Source organism: Malurus melanocephalus, unplaced genomic scaffold (assembly GCF_030028575.1).
Source record: "Malurus melanocephalus ecotype Western Australia unplaced genomic scaffold, MMel_1.1 scaffold_540, whole genome shotgun sequence".
Classification (NCBI taxonomy): domain Eukaryota; kingdom Metazoa; phylum Chordata; class Aves; order Passeriformes; family Maluridae; genus Malurus; species Malurus melanocephalus.
The window spans coordinates 278,885-302,501 of NW_026623772.1; the positions used below are offsets into that span (position 1 = coordinate 278,885).

The following is a 23,617-nucleotide window of genomic DNA, read 5'->3' on the forward strand; positions in this document are numbered from 1 at the left end:
GCGGGTCCTGGGACAGCCAGGACTGTGGGACCCCTGGAGATTCTGGAACCCCAGGTCAAACAGATCCCAGGGCTGTTGTGCATCTGGGGATGCCGGATCCCAGAAAGAGCCTGGGACTGCCTGACCCCCGGGACAGTCAAAATCCGGAGCTCTTGGACACGCAGGGCTGTCGAAGCCCTATAGCTCCTRGATCCCAGGAAAGCCAGACCCCGGGGACCAGACTGCTGGGGACTCCCGGGGCTCTGGAGCTTCCAAATCATCGTGACAGCCGATCCTCGGTGCTACCGGACCGCGGACCATTCAGACGCCGGAGCCACTGGACTCCCACGACTCCCAGGACTCCCGGGAGCTACTGGACCCCCGGGCTGCTCTGGAAGCCAGGACTCCGCATCCTCCCATTCCCCCTCGGGGACCCTCCCCGAGTTCGACTGCGCTGCCCACCCGGTGGAGCCCCTCGGGGCCGTCGAGGCGGCGCTGCCCGGGGCCGGGGCCGGGGCCGGGGCGGCGGCGGCAGCGGCCCCCGGAGCCTGGCCCACCGTCAGGGGAACCAATGCGGAATTTCCTGGCTGGCGGCGGAGCCCCTCCCGCCGCTGCCGAGAGGGGCGCGGGGGAGGCGGCAGCGAAGCGATCGCAACGCGGCTTCCGCCCGCCGAGCGGCAGCGGGGACCGGCGGGGACCGGGACGGGCGGGGACCGGGAGCGGCCGAGCCGGGGCGGGGGGGCAGCGCCTGGCCCTGGATGGGCTGTGCCGGGTCCGGCCGTGTCCCGCCGCTCCGCCGCTGATGGCGGCCCGTGGGCTGCGGCCGCCCCGCCGCGCCCGGGCCGGGGCCGCGCTGCTGTCGGTGCTGCTGCTGCTGCTGCCGCTGCTGAGCCGCGGAGCCGCGCAGGAGCTGAGCCCCCGCGGCAGGAACGTCTGCAGGGCCGGCGGGTAGGAGCGGGGGCGGGCAGGTGTGCGGGGCGGGACGGGACCCCGGCGCCGTGCGGGGCCGGGGCCGCGGACGGGACGGGACGGGACGGGACGGGACGGGACGGGACGGGCTCACCGGTCCATCCCCCATCCCGGGCAGCCGCGGCGCTGGGCGCCTTCCAAGACAAAGTCCGTCTTGTGCGCGGCTGAGGCGGGGGGAGCCGGCGTGAGGAGTTGAGCCGAGCGGGGCCGGGAGCGTGGAGGCTCGTCCTGATACCCGGGGGGCTGCGGGAAACCGGTCCTGGATGCCTCCGGAGCCGGCCCTGGATGTCCGAGGCCGGTTCTCCTGTAGGCAGATAGGTTTGGGTGTCTCTGGGGATGCAGTCGTGAGAGGGACGGAGGGCAATCCTGCATCCCTGGGCATGATCTGTGCTGGGGAGCCGGTCCTGGGTGCCCGCCGGGATTGGGTTGCATTGCGGGGGCCGGTCCTGAGCCACCCCCGGGGACCGGTCGCACTGCTGAGCCTTGGCTGGTGGGATACAGGATGCTCTGGGTATCGTGGTGGAACTGCCCCAAGCTGCTGTGGATTGTGGAGGTGGCAATCTCATGACCCTCGTGTTTGGCTTCAGAAAGTGGGTGCTGGCACTGTCTAGCTGTCGCGGGGGTTACATCTTGCCTGCTTGGCTGGGGCAGGGTCCCAGGAGGTGGTACTGCCTTGTCCCTGGTGCCAGTGCTCTCGGTGTCCCACAGGTCCCTTTGCCGAGCATCACCTCAGCTGAGCTCTGCAGCGCTCAGGCTTGGTGCTGCTGCCCAGACTCCTGGGCCAGGCTGGCCCCAGCTAAGGGGGAGAGCGCCCGCAGCCGCTGCCTCCCGCCCTCGAGAGCCGGATCCCCCGCCCTTGATGGGGGGGCCCAGGCCATAAATGCACCTTTACATCTCGCCTGTGAGGGGGTCAGACGAGTCCACAAGGAAAACATGTGCTGCGAGCAAGAGGGGCCGCATAATGGCTCCATTCAGCAGGGCCACAGGGCGCTGGTGCCCCCTCCTCAAATTACAGCCTRAGTTTCCTAAGGAGGCATTTCACGAGCCAGAGCGGCCGCAGTTCCCACCCGTGCTGTTCCTTGACAGACAGCCAGTCCTCCTCGGCTGCCTGTGACCTGCCCAGCAAAGCTGCCACCACATCTAGGGCTGGCAGAGGGAACTTGAGCAGCATCCCCAGCCTGTTCGTGGCATCCTGTCCCACGTGCTGGGGATGCGGTGTCAGGGTGCTCCCCCTTGCAGAAGGACCCCCCCATCCCCACTGGATGAAGGTGGGGGAGAGGCTGCACCGRCACCACAGGGTCTGGACTCGCTCACTGTGCCACCTGTGAGTGCCATTGGGTGGTGTGGCACCAGGTGGGTGGTGTCCATTGTCCRGCAGGAACAGGGCCTGAAGGCAGCTTGAGAGCTGGGGATGGTGGGGCRGTCCCTAGGAAGCTCAGATGATGCTTACATCATTTTCCACACCCTTCTGCAAACCCTTCTTCCCTGCCCACCCATCCACCTGGCACCCACCCCCATCGTTATTGTCTACAATGGGCATGGAGGCCCTCCCATATGTCACCATCCAAGCCCACCCCCATGGCCTCGAGGCCCCAGTGCTGCAGGTCTTGCCCTGTGCATGGGGCTGTGGGACCGAGGTGGCCTTGGGAGGAGGTCCCAGTGTCCTCTGCCCAAGGCTGGYGTACCCTTGGCTCTGTGAAGCCCATCCAGACCTCCTGTGGAGATGCCACCATGGGTTTCGGACGGCTCAAGGTTATGTGACTTCTTGAGACCTGGTTCCCAAGTAGCAATTCAAGTAATAATTTAGGGCAGAAGAAAAGAGCATATTTGGGGCTCTTTGGGGTTTTGTGCTCTAAATTCAATYTGTCCTTAAATTAAGCTCTTTTATAACTGATTGCCTGTGGCATGACCAAAGGTGCCAGTGGTGGCACCCTGGGCATTGCTTTGTCCCTGTCCTGCTCTCTTGCTAACACTCTCTTTTCCGATCTTTGGTCCCTTATTTTCTCCCTGCCGAAAGGGTTTCTATTTTTGCCCACAATCCTGCTCCTGCCTGCTCTGGGGATATCTGTCTGCTGCACACTGAGGCTGGGGTCAGGATGCTGCATCAGCTGGGGAGTGCCACTGCCTGGGACACAGTGGTCCCAAGAGCCCTGCGTGCCAGCTGGGTGCCACCAAGTGGTGCACAGAGACACAGAGGAGCACTGGGGTGATGCTTGGAAGGAGCAGTGGSGCAGGGATGGAGAAGCACTGGGGATGGGGAAGGTGCCAGTGATGCTCTGAGCACMAGGGATGTGCTGGGTGTCTGCTGGACTCCTCTGCAGCTCCAATCCAGTCAGCTGAGCTGCCTGGTCTCACATGGGACCACAGCAGCTCCCGGCTGAGCCTAAAGTCTTGCTCCTGTTTTCAGAGATGTGAGTCTGCTGCTTGCTGTTCAGGGCAAGCTCTGCTGGTCTGGGTGAGGAGCCATCCCTCCTTCCTCAGAGCTCTCTCTGTAGCCCTTGGTAAAGTGATTTCAGGGAGCAGTGTAAGATACTAATGCACAAGAAAAGCATTCTGCCTCTGTGAAAAGCCTGGGATCATTAGCTGAGGTCCCAGTGATGCTCAGCATGGACARGACATGGCCATGGCCCGGGGACAAGGCTGGCATGGAGGCCTCATCCCTGCAGATGACAGCTCCAGCTCTGCACACATCCCACTCCTTTTCCTTCACATCAGCTGAGCTCTCAAGCCCTGGCCACAGTTTTGAGGCAGCTTTTCTTTTTTTTTTTCCCAGCATTTGTAGCACTTTGAAGGAAGGAAAGTATCTGCGCTGTGGATGTCTGTAGTGCCGTGTCCATGTGGGTGGACAGGATGCTTTTGAACGCATCTCCCACTTATCCTTTCCCAGTGGTCGGGGGCACATGGAGCAAGCCCTTATTCAAGGAGCTGAGCCATAAAACATCTTTTAGTCGCATGCTCTGATGAGCCCTGGTAGCCTGCAGACAGCACTGCCCCTCAGCRAGCTGGCTGTGCTCAGGGATCAGTCCACGTACCACACGGGGGGCAGTGGTTTCCCAGTGCCGCACCCTGGCTACCTCTCCTTGCCACAGGACCAAGTTYATTTGTTGTCAAAGCCTTTGATAAATGAGGTGAGGGCTGAGCAGGGTGTGGGAGGCCATCAGCAGGCATGTGGAAGGAGAGATTAGCTATCAGGGAGCAGATAAGGCCAAATCCTGTGAGGCGGTGGGCTGGGTCACAGCTGGTGTGGTCACGGTGCCACTCACCTCCCCCAGTTCATGGCTGAAGTGTTTCCCTCCTACCATCAGTARCTCCCAGCTCCCCACCATCAGCTCAGGGCTTTCATCACTTTTTGGCACATCCCCCATGATGCCCATTTTTGTGGTCAGGCTGGGCTGTTGGAGGCAGGTTTCCAAGGTAGAGGAGTTTCCTCTTGCAAACCTGCGATGGTTTCATTTGAAAAGCAACCAAACTGAATTTCTGAAGGATGGAGTGGTGGAAGCAACCCCAGGTGGAACAGTGAGGCTTTGGCCATACCATGGGAAGGCAAGAGCACCATGGACCCTTCCCYACCTGTGCCTGAGCACTCCAGCACAGCCAGCAAAGCTTTTTTGGGGGAACRGCCTGAAGCCTTTTGCAGAGAAGAGCCTTGACTGCAGCCCACCCAGTCCTCGGGGAGGTGATTTGGTGGTYGACCCCCCTTTGCCATTAACCCCCTGCCTTCCCTCACTTGCTCAGTGGGAGCAGAGCCCCCCATTGCCCCCCGGGGTCCCCGTGGGGGTGTTTGTGCCGCTGCCATCACAGCATCTTGCGGCCGCTTCCCCAGGCTGCATAGATGGAGCTATTTTAGGCTCCRGCTGCAAGACATTTTTTTCCAGGCCCTGAATCATTTTTGTGGTTCTTTTTTGCCTCCTTTCCAACTTTTCACTGTCCACCAGGAAAAGGGGACACTGCTCCTGGCTGGGCCGTGCGGGTGCTGCCGGCCGAGGGGTCGGAGCGTGAGCTGCAGCCCCAGGACCCCGCTCTGGCCAAGGGGCTGCTGGCAGCTCCCTGCCCGGCCCCAGGACAAGGCGSTCTGGCAGCCAGACGTGGTCCTGTGACTGCGCTGGGTTTCGAGCGAATACTTCCTCGCTGTCTCCTCCTCTTCTGCATTTGTTACATATAAAGAGGAAAAGGGAAAAAAAAAAAAAAAAAAAAAAAAAAAAAAAGCCAAATGCATTCCAGGCTCTGCGCCGCCGGACCAGCCCGGGTGAAGTTTTCCTTGACTGCAGCGTCTGCCTGGGCCGGTTGTGACCCGCCAGCATCGCTTCCTCGCCTGTGGGACCAAGCAGTGTGGGTCACCTTGAGCATGAGTGGGTGGCTCCAGGGCTGAGCAGGGGTCCCCAAACAGGGATTTCTGTGGGGCCATGGCACAGGGAGTGTATACCCCACACCCAATTGCAGCATCATGAGCCCCCAAACATTTGCTTGGGGGRTTCTTTGACAAAGTGTGGTGTCCACATGTCTCACTTCGCAGCAGASAGCTGAGCATCCCAGTGGGTCTGAGCCCCCATCCTGGTGAGGCTGGTGCCAAAAACATCCTGCCTGATGATGCTGTGCCTGGTGCTCCCTGGAGGTGGCGGCACTCCAGGACTCTCAAGAGCTCAGGAACACATTCTAGTTGCCCACAGTTGGCAKCCCCCTGCTCGTACATGGGGACCTTCCCAGGAGCTGGCTGTACTCGAGTTATTCCAGCCAGGTGATTCCAGCCTGCCTTTGAGGTGCCATCCCCTGGCCACCAAGCACCAAGCCTGCSATTTAAGTCATGTTTTTCCCTGGGACATTGGAACTTTCCCTTTTWTCCCAGCTTTTGTGGAGGAGTCTTTGTATGTTTTTTTAGTGTAGAAGTTGTAAAYGTGACTTGTTTTTTCATCACTCTTTATTAATGGGAGGAATTGGTCCTGTTCTTACTCCTGGTGTCACCTTAGTGGCTGGTGGGGCATCTCTAGCAACACCCATGGGATCCCCCAGCAGATCTATTAACTCCCTGTGTGCTGGAGAGGAGCCAAGAGCTCTCCTTCCCCTCTGAAGGTGTAGAAGCCCCCAGCAGGACCTCTCATGATCGTGACTTTGGTCCTCCCAGTGGGTTTTTGGAAAGCACCAGRACTTTCTGAGGGTTGTAACTATTTGTGATGCTTTTTTTTTTATCCCTGCAGCTCCTCGGCACTCGTGTGCTGCCTGGGATGGAGGCAACAAGGGAGCGAGTGTTCAATAGGTAAACATCAGCACYTTGCTTCGCTGGGCTCTGCCCATCCTTCACTGAACCCTCCTGGCCTCACCACCACTGTCAGGGGCCACCCTAATGTGTCCCATGGCTGGGACCCCTGTCCTGGAGTTCTGCAGCTGGAGTCCTGCCTCCCTGCAGTGCTTCAAGCCAGCACTGTGTGGATGGAATGGGTGCTCAGCCCCAGTGTCGGGGCTCACAGAGCTCTGGGGGTTTCTCTTCTTTCCAGCCAACTCTGGGTCTAAGGACTGGGGGATGCTGTTCAGGGTCCCAGGGAAGGAGGTCCCAGTGAGGTGTCCCCCAGGGTGAAGGTGCAGCCACAGGGCTGGGACTGAGATTCCCCATGGATGCTGCAGCAGTGTGGGGAGCTGAGCCAGAGTCAGGTGAAGCAGAAGCTTCCCAGAMCAGGCAGGTGTCTGTTGTGGCCCCAGCTGGGGCTGCCAAAGCCCACCGAGCTCAGGCTGGGGCCGTKCAAGGTGCCACAGCTCTTTGCTGGGGACCACAATGAGCCCAGCATGGATGCTCAGCRTGACACCCTGGGAGCGTCGTTCCCTGCACTGCCACCACAGTGAARGCAGCTCCTGTGGGGCTCCCCCTGAGTCTCAGCTGGCCATGGGGCTCACTGTACCCCGGCAGAGCTGCAGGTGGCACTTTGGGACCAAAGCCCATGTAACCAACTAACCCACTGTGCATGAGCCCTGTAACCACTCGCTGCATGYGTTGGGAATGGGGTGTGGCCCCCTTGGAAGGGAGAAGGATCTGCCAGGACAATGGGATTGGTCCCACAGCAAGCTGTCCCCAACTCCTGCCCTGCCCCCCAACCTGCTCTAACCTTTAGACTCACTGTTCCTAACCTGTGTAATCTGTCTATTTTAGGGGTTTCTATAATATCCATCACCGTAGCTCTAACAGCTCCCAGGTAAGGTGGCTGGTTTGGGTGGTTGTGTCTCTCTCTCCCAGTGCCTCAGGAAGCTCGTTCAGGGCACTGCCTGCACTGTGGTGCTGCCTGTCCCACGTCCTGCACCTGCCTGGCTCCAGGCATCGGCCTCAGCACAAGGTCCCCTCTGCAGGAGAGGGGCTGGTGGCYTTTGAGGGCTGGTGGCCACGTGGCAGAGGCAGTGCTGGGATGGCAGTGCCCACAACCCCTCCATCCCTTGTGGCCTTCTCCCCTCTGGCAATGCAGAGCTGAGCAAGGGACAACAGCACTGGGTGCAGCTGCTGGCAGGGACAGGGCTTGGCTGGGTGGCAGGAGGCTGGTGGCCAGGATGGGTGACATCCTATCTGGGTGGCAGGGACGCAGCTGAGCTGGGTGGCAGGAGGCTGGTGGCATTTTTCTTGCAAAGGTTCCATCTAGCCCAAGCAGCTGCTCACCAGGATGGTCACAGTGCCGCAGCTCAGCAGCACTCAGACAGTCGCTGCACAGCCCTTCTCCTGCTCTGGGGGGCTCTGGGGGGCTTTAGGGAGCAAGTCCTGGTGCTCATGCCTGCTGTCTGTCCATCTGTCCAGCCGTGTGCGAGGGAAACTTCACCTGCAAGGAGAATGAGGTGTGCGTCAGGCCCGGCGAGTGCCGCTGCCGCCATGGCTACTTCGGTGCCAACTGCGACACCAGTGAGTAGYGGCGGGCACCTTTGTGTCCTCAGGGGGGTCCACTGGGGTGACTTTCCAGAGCAGACCATCAGGGATGGAGCTCTTGCTCTGCCCTCGCCTGTCCTCTGGCTCTGTTCCCAGGGCATTGTCCCTTTGCTGGGGTCCTCTCTGACATCCAGTGCACTGCGGGGAGCAGAGGGAGGACTGTGGTCAAGAGATGCTGCTTGGMTCGGGGGTCTCTGTCAGTGCCTGGTGGTGGGGTTGTCCCCCTGGACAGTGCTGAGGGTGATGGCTCTCCCCACAGAGTGTCCCCGGCAGTTCTGGGGGCCCGACTGCAAGGAAATGTGCAGCTGCCACCCCAACGGGCAGTGCGAGGATGTGACAGGCCAGTGTACCTGCAACCTCAACCGCTGGGGCCCCAAGTGCGAGAACATCTGCCTGTGCAAGCAYGGCAAGTGCGACCAGAAGACGGGCAAGTGCACCTGCGAGCCCAGCTGGTGGGGCCCGCAGTGCTCCAGCTCCTGCTACTGCAGCCACAACTCGCAGTGTGACCAGCAGACGGGCAACTGCCTGTGCCAGCCAGGCTGGTGGGGCCGCAGCTGCAACAACCAATGCTCCTGCAACAACTCGCCCTGCGAGCAGTTCACGGGGCGCTGCCAGTGCCGGGAGAGGACCTTCGGGCCCCGCTGCGACCGCTACTGCCAGTGCTACAAGGGCAAGTGCAACCAGGTGGACGGGACCTGCACCTGCGAGCCGGGCTACCGGGGCAAGTACTGCCGCGAGCCGTGCCCGGCCGGCCTCTACGGCCAAGGCTGCAGGAGGCGGTGAGTGGCCAGCCCTGCCGGCTCTGACCCGGCACCGGTGGGAGGCGGCAGCTGGAGGATTTGGGCTGTGCTGGGTGACGGGTTCCCCTGGGCCATTGCAGGTGTGGGCAGTGCAAGAGCCTGCAGCCGTGCACCGTGGCCGACGGGCGCTGCCTGACGTGCGAGGCGGGCTGGAATGGCACCAAGTGCGACCAGCCCTGCTCGCCCGGCTTCTACGGAGAGGGCTGCGAGAAGCTCTGTCCCCCCTGCAAGGATGGCCACACCTGCAATCACATCAATGGCAAGTGCTCCCACTGCAACCCGGGCTGGATCGGAGACCGGTGAGTGTCCCTGGGTTCTGGAGAGCCTGGCTTCCCTCATTCTTCCTGGGAATGGGGTCACCGAAGGGTTCTGCAGCCCTGGAACCAATCCTGGGCACAAGAGTCTGCAGGAAAGCTGCAGTGGAGCCCAAGGGGCATAGGGCAGGGCATCTCGCAGGCTCCCTCCAGTTCCATGGCCATGTCAGTGGGCTCAGTCCATCCCTGTACCCCTGTCCAGGCTTCAGAAGCCACAGGCCACCACAGTGATATACAGCCCCGTTTCCCTGCATTTGGAGGGATGCTGGAGGTCCCCAAGTGCCATGGGTGCTTCAGCCACTTGCCCTTATCCCTGCCAGGTGTGAAACCAAGTGCCGTAACGGGACATACGGGGACAACTGCGCCTTCGTCTGCAGCGACTGCGTCAATGGCCAGTGCCACTTCGAGACTGGGCAGTGCCTCTGCCACCCCGGCTCCCACGGCACATAGTAAGTGAGGCACGGTGAGCACTGCTCGGGGCACAGGTGATGCTCAGGCACCTCCTGCCCCCTTGTGTCCTGCGCTGTTCCCAGCTGAGAGGTTTCCTGCAGGGGAAGCGCTCCTGGCAATAGTTCAGATGTTTTGGTGAGCAGAGGGGGAAGGAAGAATTCAGAGAGCAGCAAGAGGTGTTGTGCTTTAGAAATGGCCTGTTTGGCAAAAACAAAGCAACAAAGTGGTGGTTTGTTGGGGGTTTTTAAGTCCAGGGTGGAATGTCTATCCAAAAAGAGAGAAAACCACATCCCAGAATAACAAACAGCCTCACAGGCATGGCATCTGTGGGGGCTCCTGCTGAAAGCTCTGCCTCTGGCTGGGGTCTTCCCCAGGCCTCTCTCCCCTGTCTGGGGGCACAAGGGCCATCGAGGGTCTGCTCACATTCCTGGGTAGTTTTTCCCAGCGTGGAGCTGAAATTTGAAAAGATATGGAAAGCGCTTTCTACCCAGTTGGGACATACAGACTGTTCCCCCAGGTCCTGATGGATGATGCTCAGGTTTTCCCAGCAATTAACAGAGTGAGGACAGGGACAGGGATTTGGAGCTGGCATCCTGCCCATGCTAACATTTCACTCAGGGTATAAAAACAGGGAGCATTTGCATTTTGGGTTTTGGGGTTTTTTTGTGGGGCTTTGCCAACGACTTGTGCTGGAAGAGCTGCTGGGCACTGGCACCAGTTCAGCACGCCTGGCCTGGGCATTGGGGCCACCTTTGTTAGCAAAGGCAGAGATGAGAGGGTCTCAGTGCTCCCCAGGGGAGTGTGGGGATGCTTTCGGCACAGTGCCAGAGRGCAGAGTGTGGACTGACCTGTTCTGAGACATGGCACAGAACTGGGAAGGTGGGGAGGGGGGATGCTGGGGATGCAGCCTKGATGCCATAACCTTGAGCTGAGCTGTGCCAGGCAGTGCAGTTGGGCAGGCTTGGGAATGTCACGGTTGCTCAGGCACATCCTGTGACTGTGTCCAAACCAGTGTTTTTGTCAGCAGGGTATAATTTTGCTAAAAAGGGGATTTCTGCAATGAAGGCAGAAGCAATGTCCATGCCATGCAGTGTGCCCTCTCAGCTCTGTGTCAGGAGGAGGCTAAAGGAGCAGCTGCTAAAAAAAATATTTCTGTGTGCACGAAGTGCTTTATCTTCTCCATCTTTCCCAGACGTGTCAGGTCTCCCCTGGAAAAAATCACCCTCCTCTGTTCTCCCAAAATCTCAGCCTGGGGCAGAAGTGTGAGCCAAGTATGGGGTGAGAGGTTTTGCCTTGCTGGGGGACCATCCCTGCTCCTGCTCTGCTGAATTTGCTCCCCGGTGCAGCAGAGCAGACGCAGAAGTTCAGCAGCCATCCTGGCAGGCACATGATGGGCACACGACTGGCACATGACAGGCAGTCAGCAGGCGTAGGGCGGGCACAAGGCTTGGCCAAGGTGGCACTTTACAAGTTGTTGGAGTGTGAAATGGGCTGAGCCACCTCGGGGCACAGCTGGGGGCAGCTGTGTCCCCAGGGGAGCGCGCTTGGGCTGAGGCCCATGGCTCATTCCAGCCACAGCCACCGCAGCTGGGATGCAGCTGGCSAGGGTTTGGTGCCCAGCAGTGCTGCCAACATCTCCCAGCTCCATCCAGGTCCTGCTCTGCAGTGCCTGGCCCGCAGCTGGGAAGGCAGCTTGGGTTGGACCCGCTGACACCAAGAGGCCTCGGTGCTTTGGCACGTGCCTGAYGTGTGTTTTCTGTGCCTGAGCTCCTGATACTTCGGGACTGGTGCCCATTCGTGAGTGTCCCCATAATCTCTGTGACACCATCAGGGAGTMATTTTACCAGCAGTGGAGATTTGACACCAGGCATAACCAACTGGGAGGGTCTTAGGGGCTGCTCTGTTGTTTTTCCTTCTTGGAGGCCAAAAAAAAGTAGATCTGGGCACCTCCCCAGCTTGTGGCCACTGTGGCTCTGCCTTGATGGGGGGTGGAGCTTGGGGTGCAGCGGCCACATCACCACTGAGCTGAGCTGGAATCCCTGTGTGTGACATCAGGGTGTCTTTAGATGTGACCGCTGGGTTAAGGACCTTTCCTAATTACTGTGTCTAATGACYTTTCCTAATTACTTGTCTAATGGTGATATCCCGTGCAGAGAGCAGTGAGAGTGTCTGACATCCAGTTGGGCCAAATCCCCTGAGCGCTGGGCAAAGCCTCTGCGTTGKTGATGGGTTCCTGATCCCTGTGGGTTAAGGGTTCCCCCGGGTGTGTTGGAGCTGTGTCAGAGCAAGCTGGAGAGTGTTGGAGCTGCAGCATGGAGGATCTGGGAGGTGGCAGCTGAGTGGCCCCACTGGGGTGCCTGGGTGGGGATGCAGCTCTCTCATCCAGCCCTTCCCTCCAGCTGTAACCTGACTTGCCCTCCCGGACGCTACGGAGCCAACTGTGCCGACACCTGCAGATGCCACGACGGCACCTGCGACCCCCTGACGGGTGCCTGCCACATGGGTGAGTGCCGGGGGCCGGGGCCGCGCTCTTGCCGCAGCGCCGGCCCCGGGCTGAGCCGCGGCTCTGCCTTGCAGAGGCCAACCAGAGGATGGGGGTGATCGGGGCAGGGGCCCTGCTGGCGCTGCTGCTCATCCTCCTGCTCTCGCTGCTCTGCTGCTGCTGCGTCTGCCGCAAGAAGGATGAAGCCAGCGGGTGAGTGCCGGGGCCGGGAGGGATCTCAGCAGGCTGGCAGTGTGRGAGAGCAGTGGGGTCTGGGATTGAYGGGGGGACAGCAGTGCTGCAGGGAAACTGAGGCAGAATTGTGCTGCCCGCATGATACCGTGTGGGTACCTGGGTCTGAGCAGTCCTGCTGCATCATCMGGGCTCACGAGGGTGAGCCCTTCCTGGGGAACCCCTTCCTGCTCTCCCTGACTCTGTTTCTCTCTTGCTGGCCGTCACTTCATGGAGACCAGCCAAGTCCCCTCCAGTCTCTGGGGTCTGGAATTGATCTGCAAAGGGAGCCCTGAAATACAACAAAGGCATCAAGACATGGCTGAGAGCCTCAGAACAAACCCTTGGGCCAAGAGATGAGGCCTGGGGGACCAGGTGGATGCTGACTCTCCCACATGGGGATGGATGATCAGGGCTGGGAGGGTGGGTTCCTGCAGAAAGCTCAGGACACTGGCAACATTTCGGCAGCACCAGGTTAACATTCTACCATAAGAATAGGAGTGAGGACAGACCACAGCAGGAGAAAAGGTTTGTGCTGCTCAGCAAGAGATGAGGGCTGTTGGAGCTCCTCTGGCTGCAGAGAAAAACCCCTCGTGCCACCAGCCACTGAATAGGAATTTTCCCGAAGCCTCCCCTTGCAGCCCTGCCAGCTCRATTCCAGCCTGGCACAGCTGGTTTGGAGAGCCTGGGGGCTGCAGGTGATTATCCTGCAGATAAAGCACAAACACAGTGGCTGAGGAGTGGCACAGGGAGAGGGACAATGGCTCCAGAGAGTTTCCTCTCACTGAGGGTGCCCAGATCACTGTGTCCCCAGACTGCTGGGTAACCCATGGTGCTGTCCCAGCACGGTTCCTTGCAGGGGCTGGTGGGCATAGCAAAAGTTCCCTTGAGTCAACACACAAAGCCACTCACTCCTGTGGCTGCAGAAAATTGCTTGAAAATGCAGCCCCAGGAGGCTTCAAAACCAGAGAGCAAATAAAGAGAAGCCACGTGTTTGGCTTTGGGTTGGGATGATTTTTTTTTTTTTTTTTAAGACTGGGCTTTGATCAGGCGTTGCAGGTATTTTGGGTCTGTGCTGCTAGTGGCCGTGGTTGGATCCAACCTTGCCACCATCCCCTGGCACTGCTCCACATCCTGGTGTGCAAGCTGGTGGCAGCCTCTGTGGGTCCCCAGCTCTTGCAGCCTGGGGACAGTCCTGGTTTGATCCACCCCATTATCAAAACCCCTTTGCACCTGCAGCATCCCTGAGCTCCTGCCTCTCTCTGTTGCCCATGAAGGCTGTCTCCAACACAGGGAGGGGAACAGTGCCTCTGACAGCGCCATTGCRTTTTCTGCAGCTCCAGCCAGGACCCAGCAGCAGCCAAGAAGCCTCCGAGACGTTTGTGTGGGCGCTTCAGTCGGATTGGGATGAAGCTCCCGCGCATCCCCCTGCGCCGCCAGAAGCTGCCCAAGGTCATGGGTAAGGTGCTGGGGCTTGGGGAGGGTGCAGAGAGCCAGGTTTTCCTCCTGCCAAGGCAGTGTGTGTGGCTCACAGAATCCCTTGCTAGCCCCAAAGCAGGGCAGTGAGCATGGCARGGCAGTGCCAGGGACACACGGATCCCTAGGAGCATTTCAGTGGTTGGTATGAGCTGCCTGGCTCACAGGGCTCAGCTCTTTCTGTCTGCAGCTTCCAGATCTCCAAGCACATTTTGCTTTGTGAGGATGCACAGGTTGCACCTGCTTCTGGAGCTCTGCTGAGTAKTTTTGGGTTTACTCTCCTGAGGTTCCCCTGGACAGGAATGGTCCCTGTCACTCATCAAGATTCCTTGTTAGTGCTTTTGATTCTGAGGTGACCCTGCTCCAGCTTTGCCTGGAGCCAGAACATCTGGTGGGATGCCCACCCTGCTATCAGAGCAGAGCTGTGCAGCAGAGTTAGGGGTGGAGGGGCAGAGATTAGGGTTGAGCTTCCCACTCTGCCCAGGCACAGAMTTGGCTTGTAGGGAGCTGTTCACACCTGGCAAAGCCCCTGGCCTGGCACTGCTGTTGGGGACCCCCTGCATCCCAGCAGATGGGGGATGCTGTCCCCTGCACTCTCTGAACTCCACTTGCACCCCTTCCCAGYGCTGGGATCTGGGGATCTCATGCAAGCCTGTTGACTAAACCTGGGGTGAAGGCAGCAATCCCCACCCCATGCTGGGAGGGGCTTCAGCCCCARCCCCTCTTCCTGAGCCCAGCACCTCCCTGGGCATGCCATGCTGGTGGAACCCCTGGAGCAGCCACGTCCTGGCACACAGTGGCTCAGAATGAGGCTAAATCCCTCATCCCAGGTGGGACACAGAGGTGACCCCCAACCTTCACACYGTGCACAACCTTCAGCATCCAAGCTGGGGGGATCACCCCTTGCCATGTGGGGCCAGCAAAGCCCTGGAGCAGGATGTGCCAGGGCCCAAGAAACATTCCTGCTGCAAGGATAACAGAGGATCATAGAGGCTGTGTTTGTGGAAGGGGCCAGAAAGGGCTCGGAGAGGACAGAGGGTGCCTGTGTGCGGTGAGGGCAGGGGGGCTCATGGGGGGCTGCCTGCAGGCAGCTGGCACCAGTCCAACTGCTCTGTGTACACAGGGCAGCAGTGGCCCTGGGAAAGGCTGAAGGTGCTCAGGATAGTCTTGAGTCCCAGCAGGGCTGGAGCTGTTCCTGCAGTCTGTTGTGGGGCTGAGGCTGTCATTTCACTGGAGGGAAAGGCTTTGATCAGGGCTTGCCTTGTGTCATCCAGCACAGTGGGGTCTGTGTGGGTTCCAGCAGCTCCCAGTGCCACTGACACAGGGTCTGGCAATGCCTCTAGCCCCACTGGGGCTGGGGACCCCAGGGTGACAGGGTCCTGTTTGGCTGCCCGTGGCAGCTGCTCTCCTGATGCCCGGTGACTAGGGTGCCACATCATGATCTCCCCCAATGCTGTGGAAGCCACAGCGGCCAGATCCCCACGCTGGTCCTGCCCCAGAAGAAGGGTTCCAGGGATGCTGAAGCACCCCATCCTAAGGGTCAAGTCAGTGCAGGAGGTCAMAGGGAGAAAATTAGCTGCTGGCTTGAATTCCACTAATTCCCGCTTCAGCATCACTGACTGCATTTTCCTTTTCCATGTGCTTTTGCACAAAGATGCAGAAGGATGATCAAAGGAAGCCCCTGCAAAGGAAGCAGGGGGATGCTTTTTTTTCCCCAATTCTGCCACTTTTCAATCCCTTTTGCCAGCTTCTTCCCTCCTGAAGCTGAGTAGGAGTATCCCTCCCTTCACCTCCTGGCACTGCCCCTCTGCCAAGGGGCCACCCACAGAGAAGCCAAGTGGAARAGACAAACCACCAGAGGAAAAACGGTGTTAGTAAAACAAAATAGMGAAGCTGAGCAACTAAGAGTTTTCTGGGCTGGTGGGACCCTTTTTATCAGCTTGATAATATTTTGGTCTTTTTGCTGGATAAGCTCATTTCCCAAAACACCTTGAGGGGTTTCCCCAGGTGCCCAGAGCTTYAGCATCATCCTTGGGTACCCACAGAACTGAGGCAGCACCCAGCTGGRAGGAGAGACCAACCCTCCCAGAAAGCCATGCAGCAGTAGATGCATTTGTCCCCATCCCCATTCTGCTGGCTTTTCTTCCCTGGGATGGTGACAGGCTGCCTCCAAGGCCAGGCAGAGCCTTGCTTTCAAGCAAGGGCTGCAAAAAGGTCATCTCAGAGGGTGCTGGCACTGCCCAGGCTCCCCGGGGAATGGTCCCGGCCCCGAGGCTGCCAGAGCTCCAGGAGCGTTTGGACAGCGCTGCCAGGGATGCACAGGGGGGATTGTTGAGGGGGTTGAAGTGGTGATCCCTGTGGATCCCTTCCAGCTCCGGATATTCTGTGAAAACCCCGCGCACAGACAGGGTTCCAGCTGTACATGGATATTTCCAGGTATKTTTAACCTCTGACTGAATATTCCAATTGCATCCCAATCCCAGCTCCATCCCAGTCATGCTGCAATTGCCTGCCCGGACTGTTTGATTCTTGCAGCACATCCCTGTTTTACAGTAAATAACTTTTAATGTTATTTGGATGTCCACTGGAACGTTTATCCATTATTAGGGAATCTGGCTTCAGACTGCAGGGCCACTAAAATGACAGCAGTGCTGCACACTCGCCCCTGCAWAGTTTGGCTTCTTGGAGTAAGGGGAAAAAAAAACCCCAAGCAGAGATATTTAAAGAACAAATGGCCCAAAGAGGGGGAAACAGCAGTTCCAACATGGCTTCCCTTGTAATAAAAACCAAAAAGAGAAAATTAAAAGCAGCCGTCTGGAAGTGGATGAAGGGAGATGCTTCCTGAGAGGAGGCGTGACAAGCAGCTGGGACTCAGGGCCACAAGGCAACTCCAGGACTCCAGTGAGACCCAGGACACAGCCAAAGGATAAAATGAGGATATGCAGTGTACCTGGAGGCTTCAGAAGGCTTGGRGGCTCCAGCATGTTTGCCAGGGAAGTTTCTTCCCTGGCTGTTGGGGCTGGGAGAAATGTGGATGCTTCCTGCATATYCCTGTCACTGGTCCCCGAAATCTCCTGGAATCACAGCATCAGGATGGCAACACCAGCTCTGTTTGCACGGTGGCCAGTTGGTCTCAAGACCGGGATGAAGCAGAGAAAAGTAGCAGCAGAACCATGAGAGAGTGATCCCAGAGTCCTCATGGACACCCACTCCCACTCCTCCCAAGCTCCCCATGATTGGCATCAGCCTTGGGGCTGGTTGAGCTTTGCTGCTTGGAAAGGGGATGTGGTGGGGTGCAGGGCTCGGGTTAGCCCTGGCATCTTCAGGGTGACATGTGATTGAGAGCCACACTGGTACTTCTGACACCTGAGGAGCAAATCCCACACACAGGGATGCCCAAAGCCTGGCCCTGCAGCTGCTGGTGTGAGCCCAGGGTGTGGCTTTGCAGGCTGCCAGCTCAGGTGTGAACCCCAGAGAGATGCTGTGGATCCAAGGCTGGTGTCAAGCGGGGAGCAGCTTTTGAAGGAGGAATGGGAGGCACATGATGAGCTTTAGGGGAGTTTCAAGACCTGCTGTCSTACTTAGGAAGGTCCTACCATCTGTAAGCTCACGGTAACCAGTGTTTTAGCCCACAAGAGAAAACCCACTTGGTGCTAGCAAACACATGGTCAGGAACATGAGCAGGTCCAGAGTGACCGTGATGGGACATCAGCCAGAACCAGCTTCACTGTGGAAGGGGGACAGTCACAGTACGAGGACTGTCTTTGCAGGGTGGCTGTGCTGGGTGACCASCAGGACACTCACCAAGTCCTTATGGGATGAAGGGGTTTGAGTGGCTTGTCCTTCCACCACGTGTATCCTCAATTTGGGCAGCTGGAGAGGGGGGCTTGAACACTGCTGCCCACAGTCCAGGCATGGGGGATGCTGGTCACCACCACTGCTGGTTGGTGGCTTCTGTGGCCACTTGGCCAAGGGACCTGGTGGGACTGTGCAGTGAGAGGTGTCCCCATGCCTTGGATGCTGCCCTGTCCCTGACACCCAGSAGGAAACTGGGCAGCAGGGAGCTGGACAGCATCCCACCCTCCTGGCTGGCAGCAGGGACCGGGGGTTCGGCAGAACGGGCACTGACAACAGTTCCTTGCCCTCAYAGTGGCCCACCATGACCTGGAAAACACCCTGAACTGCAGCTTCATCGAGCCACCCTCCGTGGTGGAGCAGCCTTCCCCGTCCTGGTCATCCCGTGGCTCCTTCTCCTCCTTTGACACCACGGACGAGGGGCCCGTGTACTGCGTCCCTCACGAAGGTGAGCAGGGAACAGGGTGCAACCCCAGAGGACTTGAGGGTCATCACCAGAGCCTGCTCCATGGAGAGGTGTCACCCTCRCGTGGTGGGGACCGTGTCACCCTGGTTCCTCGTGCCCCAGGAAGTGGTGCAGGTTCCAGCCTTGCCTCCCACGCAGTTTCAGAGCTCCCTCGGGCATTTGCTGCTCCAGGGTTAAGAGCCAGGAGGTCCCTGATTGGGAGCCTAAGTGGAAGGACACTGTCCTGCAAGAGCRTGTCAGTCCTTTCCCTGCTCAGGTACATCCCACCTGACACCGTTGTGCTCTCCTCCTGCAGAGAGCGTGGGTGACAGCAGGGACCGAGGGACACCCGCCAGCGCCGGGGACAAGCTGGTGGCCCCAACCAGCGGGGAGGAAGCAGGCGAATACACGTTCCTGAAGGAGACGGGCTCTGTCAGAGCCTTCCCGGCTGACAGCAGTGAGACCCCCCTGCTCAAGTCCTCGGACAGCGAACGCTCCTCCTGCGGYTCGGGCTCGGCCGGCGCCGCACTCTACGCCCGGGTCGCCCGCCTCTCCAAGCAGTCCAAGGAGGAGGAGGATGCCACTACGGAGCCCCGCAGCCCCGGSAAGCCGCCATCCCCGGAAAGGACCAAGCCCCGTCCTCCAGACCCGTCCACGAAGCCCAAAGTCTCCTGGATCCACGGCAGGTACAACCCCGGCCAGTCCAATTCGCTGCCGGCACCCAGTCAGTCTGCAGAGCAAGCAGCCGCCCGCTCTGGCAGCCCTGAGCAGGGGCAGGGCTTAGCCAAGAGGAAGAGGAGCCCGAGCGAGACGTCGGCCAATGTGCAGGGCAAAGCGGAGGAGAAGGGCGGCGGCCGGGGCAAGGAGAAAGCGCAGAAGCAGCCGAAGGAGCCCGGCGTTCCCGAGGGCAAATCCAGTCTCGCCGGGGAGCCCCAGTCACCCTCCAAGCCGAAGCAGAGGAGCAAAGCCGGCTCGGAGCCGATGGAGAGCATCAACGGGGCGGTGCAGAACGCCTTCCGAAAGATGGGCGCCTTCCAGCCGGAGCGGCGGGCTGGGGACACCAGGGATGCTCCTCGCAGCCCCGGCTCCAGCAAACCCCGCTCCGAGCCGCTGCATCCGCAGCTGGCCTCCGAGCTGGCCGCSCAGCTGAAGGAAAAGACTCAGAGCCTCAGCAAGGGCGACGGAGGCATCCGGGCGAACGGGGTGGGTGCCCAGCGGGAGAAGCCCACCCCTCCGCAGAAAGCCAAGCGCTCGGCGGCCGCCGGCGGCCAGAAGACCAGCAAACCCTTGCTGCCCACCTCTCCTCATCTKCAAAAACTGATCCCTGGAGCGGCCGAGACGACAGCCGGGGAGCCCAAGTGGGTGGAGAAGCCAAGTGCSGGCAGCGGCCAGGATCAGGCTCTCCCCACTGAGCAGGCAGCCAAGAAAACCCCCATTAAGAAGCCTCCCAGGAAGAAGAGCCGGGAAGCGAGCCTGGAGCCGCCCAGGGCAGCTGCTGTGCCTGCTCAAGCAGTGCAGTGACCCGGAAACGGGCACTGGCCCCGCACCGGCCGCACACCKGRAAGGACATTTGCCAGCACAACCAGYGGACGTGGGAGCCTGGACTGTGCAGGGGGCACTGGAAGAGCCTTGAGCCGCCCTTTATCCCCCTCCACCTCACTCATCCCCTTTTTTTGCCTTAGTCCCCCCCGCCCTAGGACCCGGTCCCTCCATCTGTGCCCTGCTCCTGCTCCCTGTCCGGGTCTCAGCTCGCCCCTCGTCCCCGCGCAGGGCGGGACAACAAGGGGCCGGCCCGGCCGCCACCCGGGGGGCTCCGTGTGTGGCGTACCAACCCTCCCCTCTTTATTGTAGCAGTATTATCGACCGCATAAGCAGCGCTTGTTGTACTAGACATGCCCCGGTATATTCTGCAGTAACCGAGCCGCTCGCTTCCCGCGTCCCACTCCGGTCTGTCGGGCTCGAGGAGCACGGGAGAGGGAGGAAGCTGCTGCTCAGTGTCCAGGGCAGTGCCAGGGATGTGCCCCACATCCATCGCTGGCAGCAGCCCCCCTGCCCCGACGCCCTCCAGGCACAGCTCTCCACTGCCGGTGCCTGCCGGAGTGGGGTCGAGCTGGTTTCGACCGATGCCACCCTCCASCCTCCCTCCCCTCCACCCGGGCGCTGCTCCTGGCCAGGAGGAAGCACTATTTATGGATGGAGCTGGACACCCTTCGGGCTCCTGCATCCCATCCAGTGGAGTTGGAGGGATTACTTTGGTATGAGAGAGCCTGGCACCTCTGCAGAGCGCTTTCCTAATAAAAATGTATTTCTTCCGTAGCTGGGTGCCATCTCTCCCTGCCCCAGCCTTCCCGTGRGCAGGCAACACACCTAGCTTTGTTTGGGTGCTCCCTGGTCCTGAGGGGATGCAGTGGGGAGATGGATGACCTTGCAGCAGTGGATGACCTTGACCAGGCAGGTGGTAACAAGCAGCAGAAAGGGTGGGAGGCAGGTCTCCAYTGGGGCTGCTGCTACACATGTTCACCAGGCACCAGAGAGGAGCCCTGAGGATAAGATGAGGAGCTCCTCTTTCCCCAGTATCCAGCATTGTCCCGATGGCTGACTGGTCCTGTGGGCAGGCACTCCTTGGTGTAGCCTGAGTCAGACCCTGAAGTCCAAAAGAGCTCTGGCTACTGAGCAAAGAYAGCCCAGCCCTGGGTGCTCAGGGTGCTGGGGCACAAATGAAGGGACATGAAGGGTGYGGGGCTCTGAGCCCAACTTTCTAACCTCCTGCCCAAGGGCTGCCAACCCTGGCAGCTTTTGGGGTCCGCACACAGCCCTGGGCACAGATGCTGCCAGAGGACAAGGCTGGGACAAGCCCAGGGGCAGCCCAGAAGCTGAGGCTTCTCCCACACAGCTTCTGCCCGAGATTCCCAAGCAGGACTCTCCCTGCYATGAGAACTGGGGCTGTGTGCTTCCAGAGGAGCTGGGAGCATTGGTGCCCAGCACTGAGCCAYCCTGAGCTCTGCCCACAGCAGGGGAGGAGGGCCCAGGAGACCACCMGGCCAGAAGATCAACCACAGCAATCTCAGAGGTGATGGAGGAAGCTGGTGGACACCAGACTGGGATAAGACCAYCTGGAACCAGGACTGCAAACAGCCCAGCCCAGCACTCAGGAGGGGATGGGGCTCTGGCCCTCGCCTGGGCATCGCTCAGCATGGCTGGAGAAGCATCATCACATAACACAAAGCTCAAGAGTGACATCACAATGTTKCTTCACAGGCTCCTGGTCACCTTTCAGAGTTCCTTCACAATCCCTCCCCCTTCCTTCAAGTTTTATTTGGGAAGATGAGGACAGTGGCTGAAACTAGACCTGGAACATCACACAATCCTTTCCAGAAAAAGGAGTGGATGAATCAGCTCAATGTCACCAGATACAAAACAGACAAAATCAATAGAAAAATGGGGGCACTGAATCTGTGAGACGTGGGATGGCATCCAAGCCCCTCTCCCTCCACCACAGAAGCCATTAGACGAACTGAAGAGGCTTCCAAGGCACTCAGATTAGTAACTACTCATAAGTTAGGAAAAGAGAAGGAAAGGAGTTGAAYTCAGGCAATAAAAGTGCAAAACTAAACACAGTTTAAGAAAGGTTTCTCAAAGACATCACATGGTTCTTACATACATCYGTTCATGTCAGTGCTGAAGGGCACTCAGGGGAGCCACCCATGATGCTCATGATGGTGACCCAKCAAAGTGAATTTGGGAATTACCCCAGCCTCCTCTCAGGGCACATCATCGCTCATGCAGGCAGCAAAGCWGTGGCTGGTGCTTCAGGGCGCTGTAAGCTCTCCCTGGTTCCCAGACTATCCTGGGACAGCAGAGGATAAYCCAGGCATCAGCCCATTCATGGGCTCCAACCACAGTCCCAGCCAGCCAGAGGAGAGCCTGCAAGTGAGCAGCTTGTGGATAAATGCAGAAATTCCATGTCATAGACAGGCAGGCAGGCTGGTCACCAGCGGCTCCAGCCCAACCACCACATCAGGATGGCCATGCCAAYATCAAAGGCTAAGTCTTGGGGTTCTCCAAGGGTGGAGATGCCCCAACTCACTTTGACTGTTCTGGGGTCACTCTCTGGGGAGAAATTTTCTTCCAAGATTCCACCTGAACCTTCCAAGCTTCATCTGGTGACTGTTTTACTCCATCACATCATCCAGCATCACCAAGAAGGTTTCAACTTCATCATGAAGCTGTGTTAGGGGACATTTAAGCTGAGTAACAGGGAAAGGTTCTCCWGTCCCCAGAGGGTGCTGGCACTGCCCAGGCTCCCCAGGGAATGGTCCCGGCCCCGAGGCTGCCAGAGCTCCAGGAGCGTTTGGACAGCGCTGCCAGGGATGCACAGGGGGGATTGTTGGGGGGTCTGGGCAGGRACAGGGGCTGGGCTGGGTGATCCTGGGGGTCACTCCAGCTCAGGACATTCTGTGATTCTGTGACCTTAGCCATTGGCTGTTCTCAGAACCCTTTCCCCAGCACAGCCCTGCCCCCTCCTCTTCTCCTGGTGCGATGTGTGCCAGCTCCATGAGCATGGTGATATCCCTAATCCAGGCCTCTCCAGTTTCTTCACATCCCTTTTGAACAAGGAGTCCACATCTGGACACTTCCTTCAGGTGACTGCCTGTGCCCTTCCCAGCAGCTCCCACTATGGCCTTTGCCTTACTCTGAGGAAAAACAACAAGCTGATGTTCATCCTGAGCTCTTCTGCTGCTTCCAGGCTCTTTTCCACCTCAGACAGCTCAGAATCTGGACACAGTAATACCCTGTGATACTCTGGGCTGTCAAGGACATGGATGAGGTATTGCCACAGCTCAGCATTGTGAAGGGCTGACGAATCCCTTTTCCAGGCATCCTGCAGGCTTTCTTCCCCCTGCTGCATGTTGGGTATCTGTGACTGAGAGCTCCCCATGAGAGATACCAGCAGGGGTCCACAAATCAGCAGAGGCTGAACCATCCAACCAACCAACCTCACTCATTTGCTGCAGCTGTGAGTTCCACCAGGAAATGATACTTGCTGTTCTGAGCTGCTTTCTGGGGCAGAAAACTTTGACCTCAAGGCAAAAACAGCTGAAACCAGTCATAATGTAAAGAAATCGGGTGTTCTGCTCTCATGAGACAGAGCAGGATCTACCTTCCCTGAYAGACAGGTAGGGCTTTTGGTAACAACGAGGTGGCCATTGCTGAGGAGAAGTTGTGGGAGTGTCTGTGATGGAGCCACCAGCCCTCTGCTCCACCAGCAGCTAGCTCATCCATGGAATCAGAGGAGCACAGTGACACTTTCAGCTCATCCTGTCCTCCACCAACCCTGCAACACTGATCTTCTTCCCGTTTCCTMCTGACTTCCCAAAGCAAAGAAGGAGCCATTGGGTTGGACAACGGTGCGTTTGTTTTGGCTTGGCTGGCAAGCAGCAATAAAAGACAGCCTGCTGCCAACAATTCATTTCCTATTTCAGGCCCTACCAAAAATAAACTCGGAAGGGAAACTCCAATGAGAACCAAACACACTGGAGACGACTCAGGGCTCCCAAAACAATCTAGGAAAATTGTCTCTCAGTGTTCACTGGGAAGGGGGCAGCAGTGTCAGAGGGAATTTTGTGCTGAATGGGGGGATTGTGAAKGGGTTTGGGCAGGGTTATAGGGATATAACTATATATGCAGCTGACACTTCTGTGGCTGCATTACACATGGGGAAAT

At 58.8% G+C, this 23,617-nt stretch overlaps 1 protein-coding gene across 1 annotated transcript; it reads left to right on the forward strand.

Annotated features, from left to right (window-relative positions):
* Positions 1 to 535: 535 nt before the first annotated feature.
* Positions 536 to 21,538, forward strand: SCARF2 (scavenger receptor class F member 2). The gene is made up of 11 exons (XM_057381906.1): positions 536 to 927; positions 6,141 to 6,199; positions 7,715 to 7,816; positions 8,100 to 8,619; positions 8,721 to 8,939; positions 9,275 to 9,403; positions 11,804 to 11,907; positions 11,982 to 12,099; positions 13,455 to 13,576; positions 17,744 to 17,896; positions 18,210 to 21,538. Exons 1-11 carry the CDS (start codon positions 551 to 553, stop codon positions 19,412 to 19,414), a joined length of 3,108 nt encoding a protein of 1,035 aa, XP_057237889.1. The 5' UTR covers positions 536 to 550; the 3' UTR covers positions 19,415 to 21,538.
* Positions 21,539 to 23,617: the final 2,079 nt, after the last annotated feature.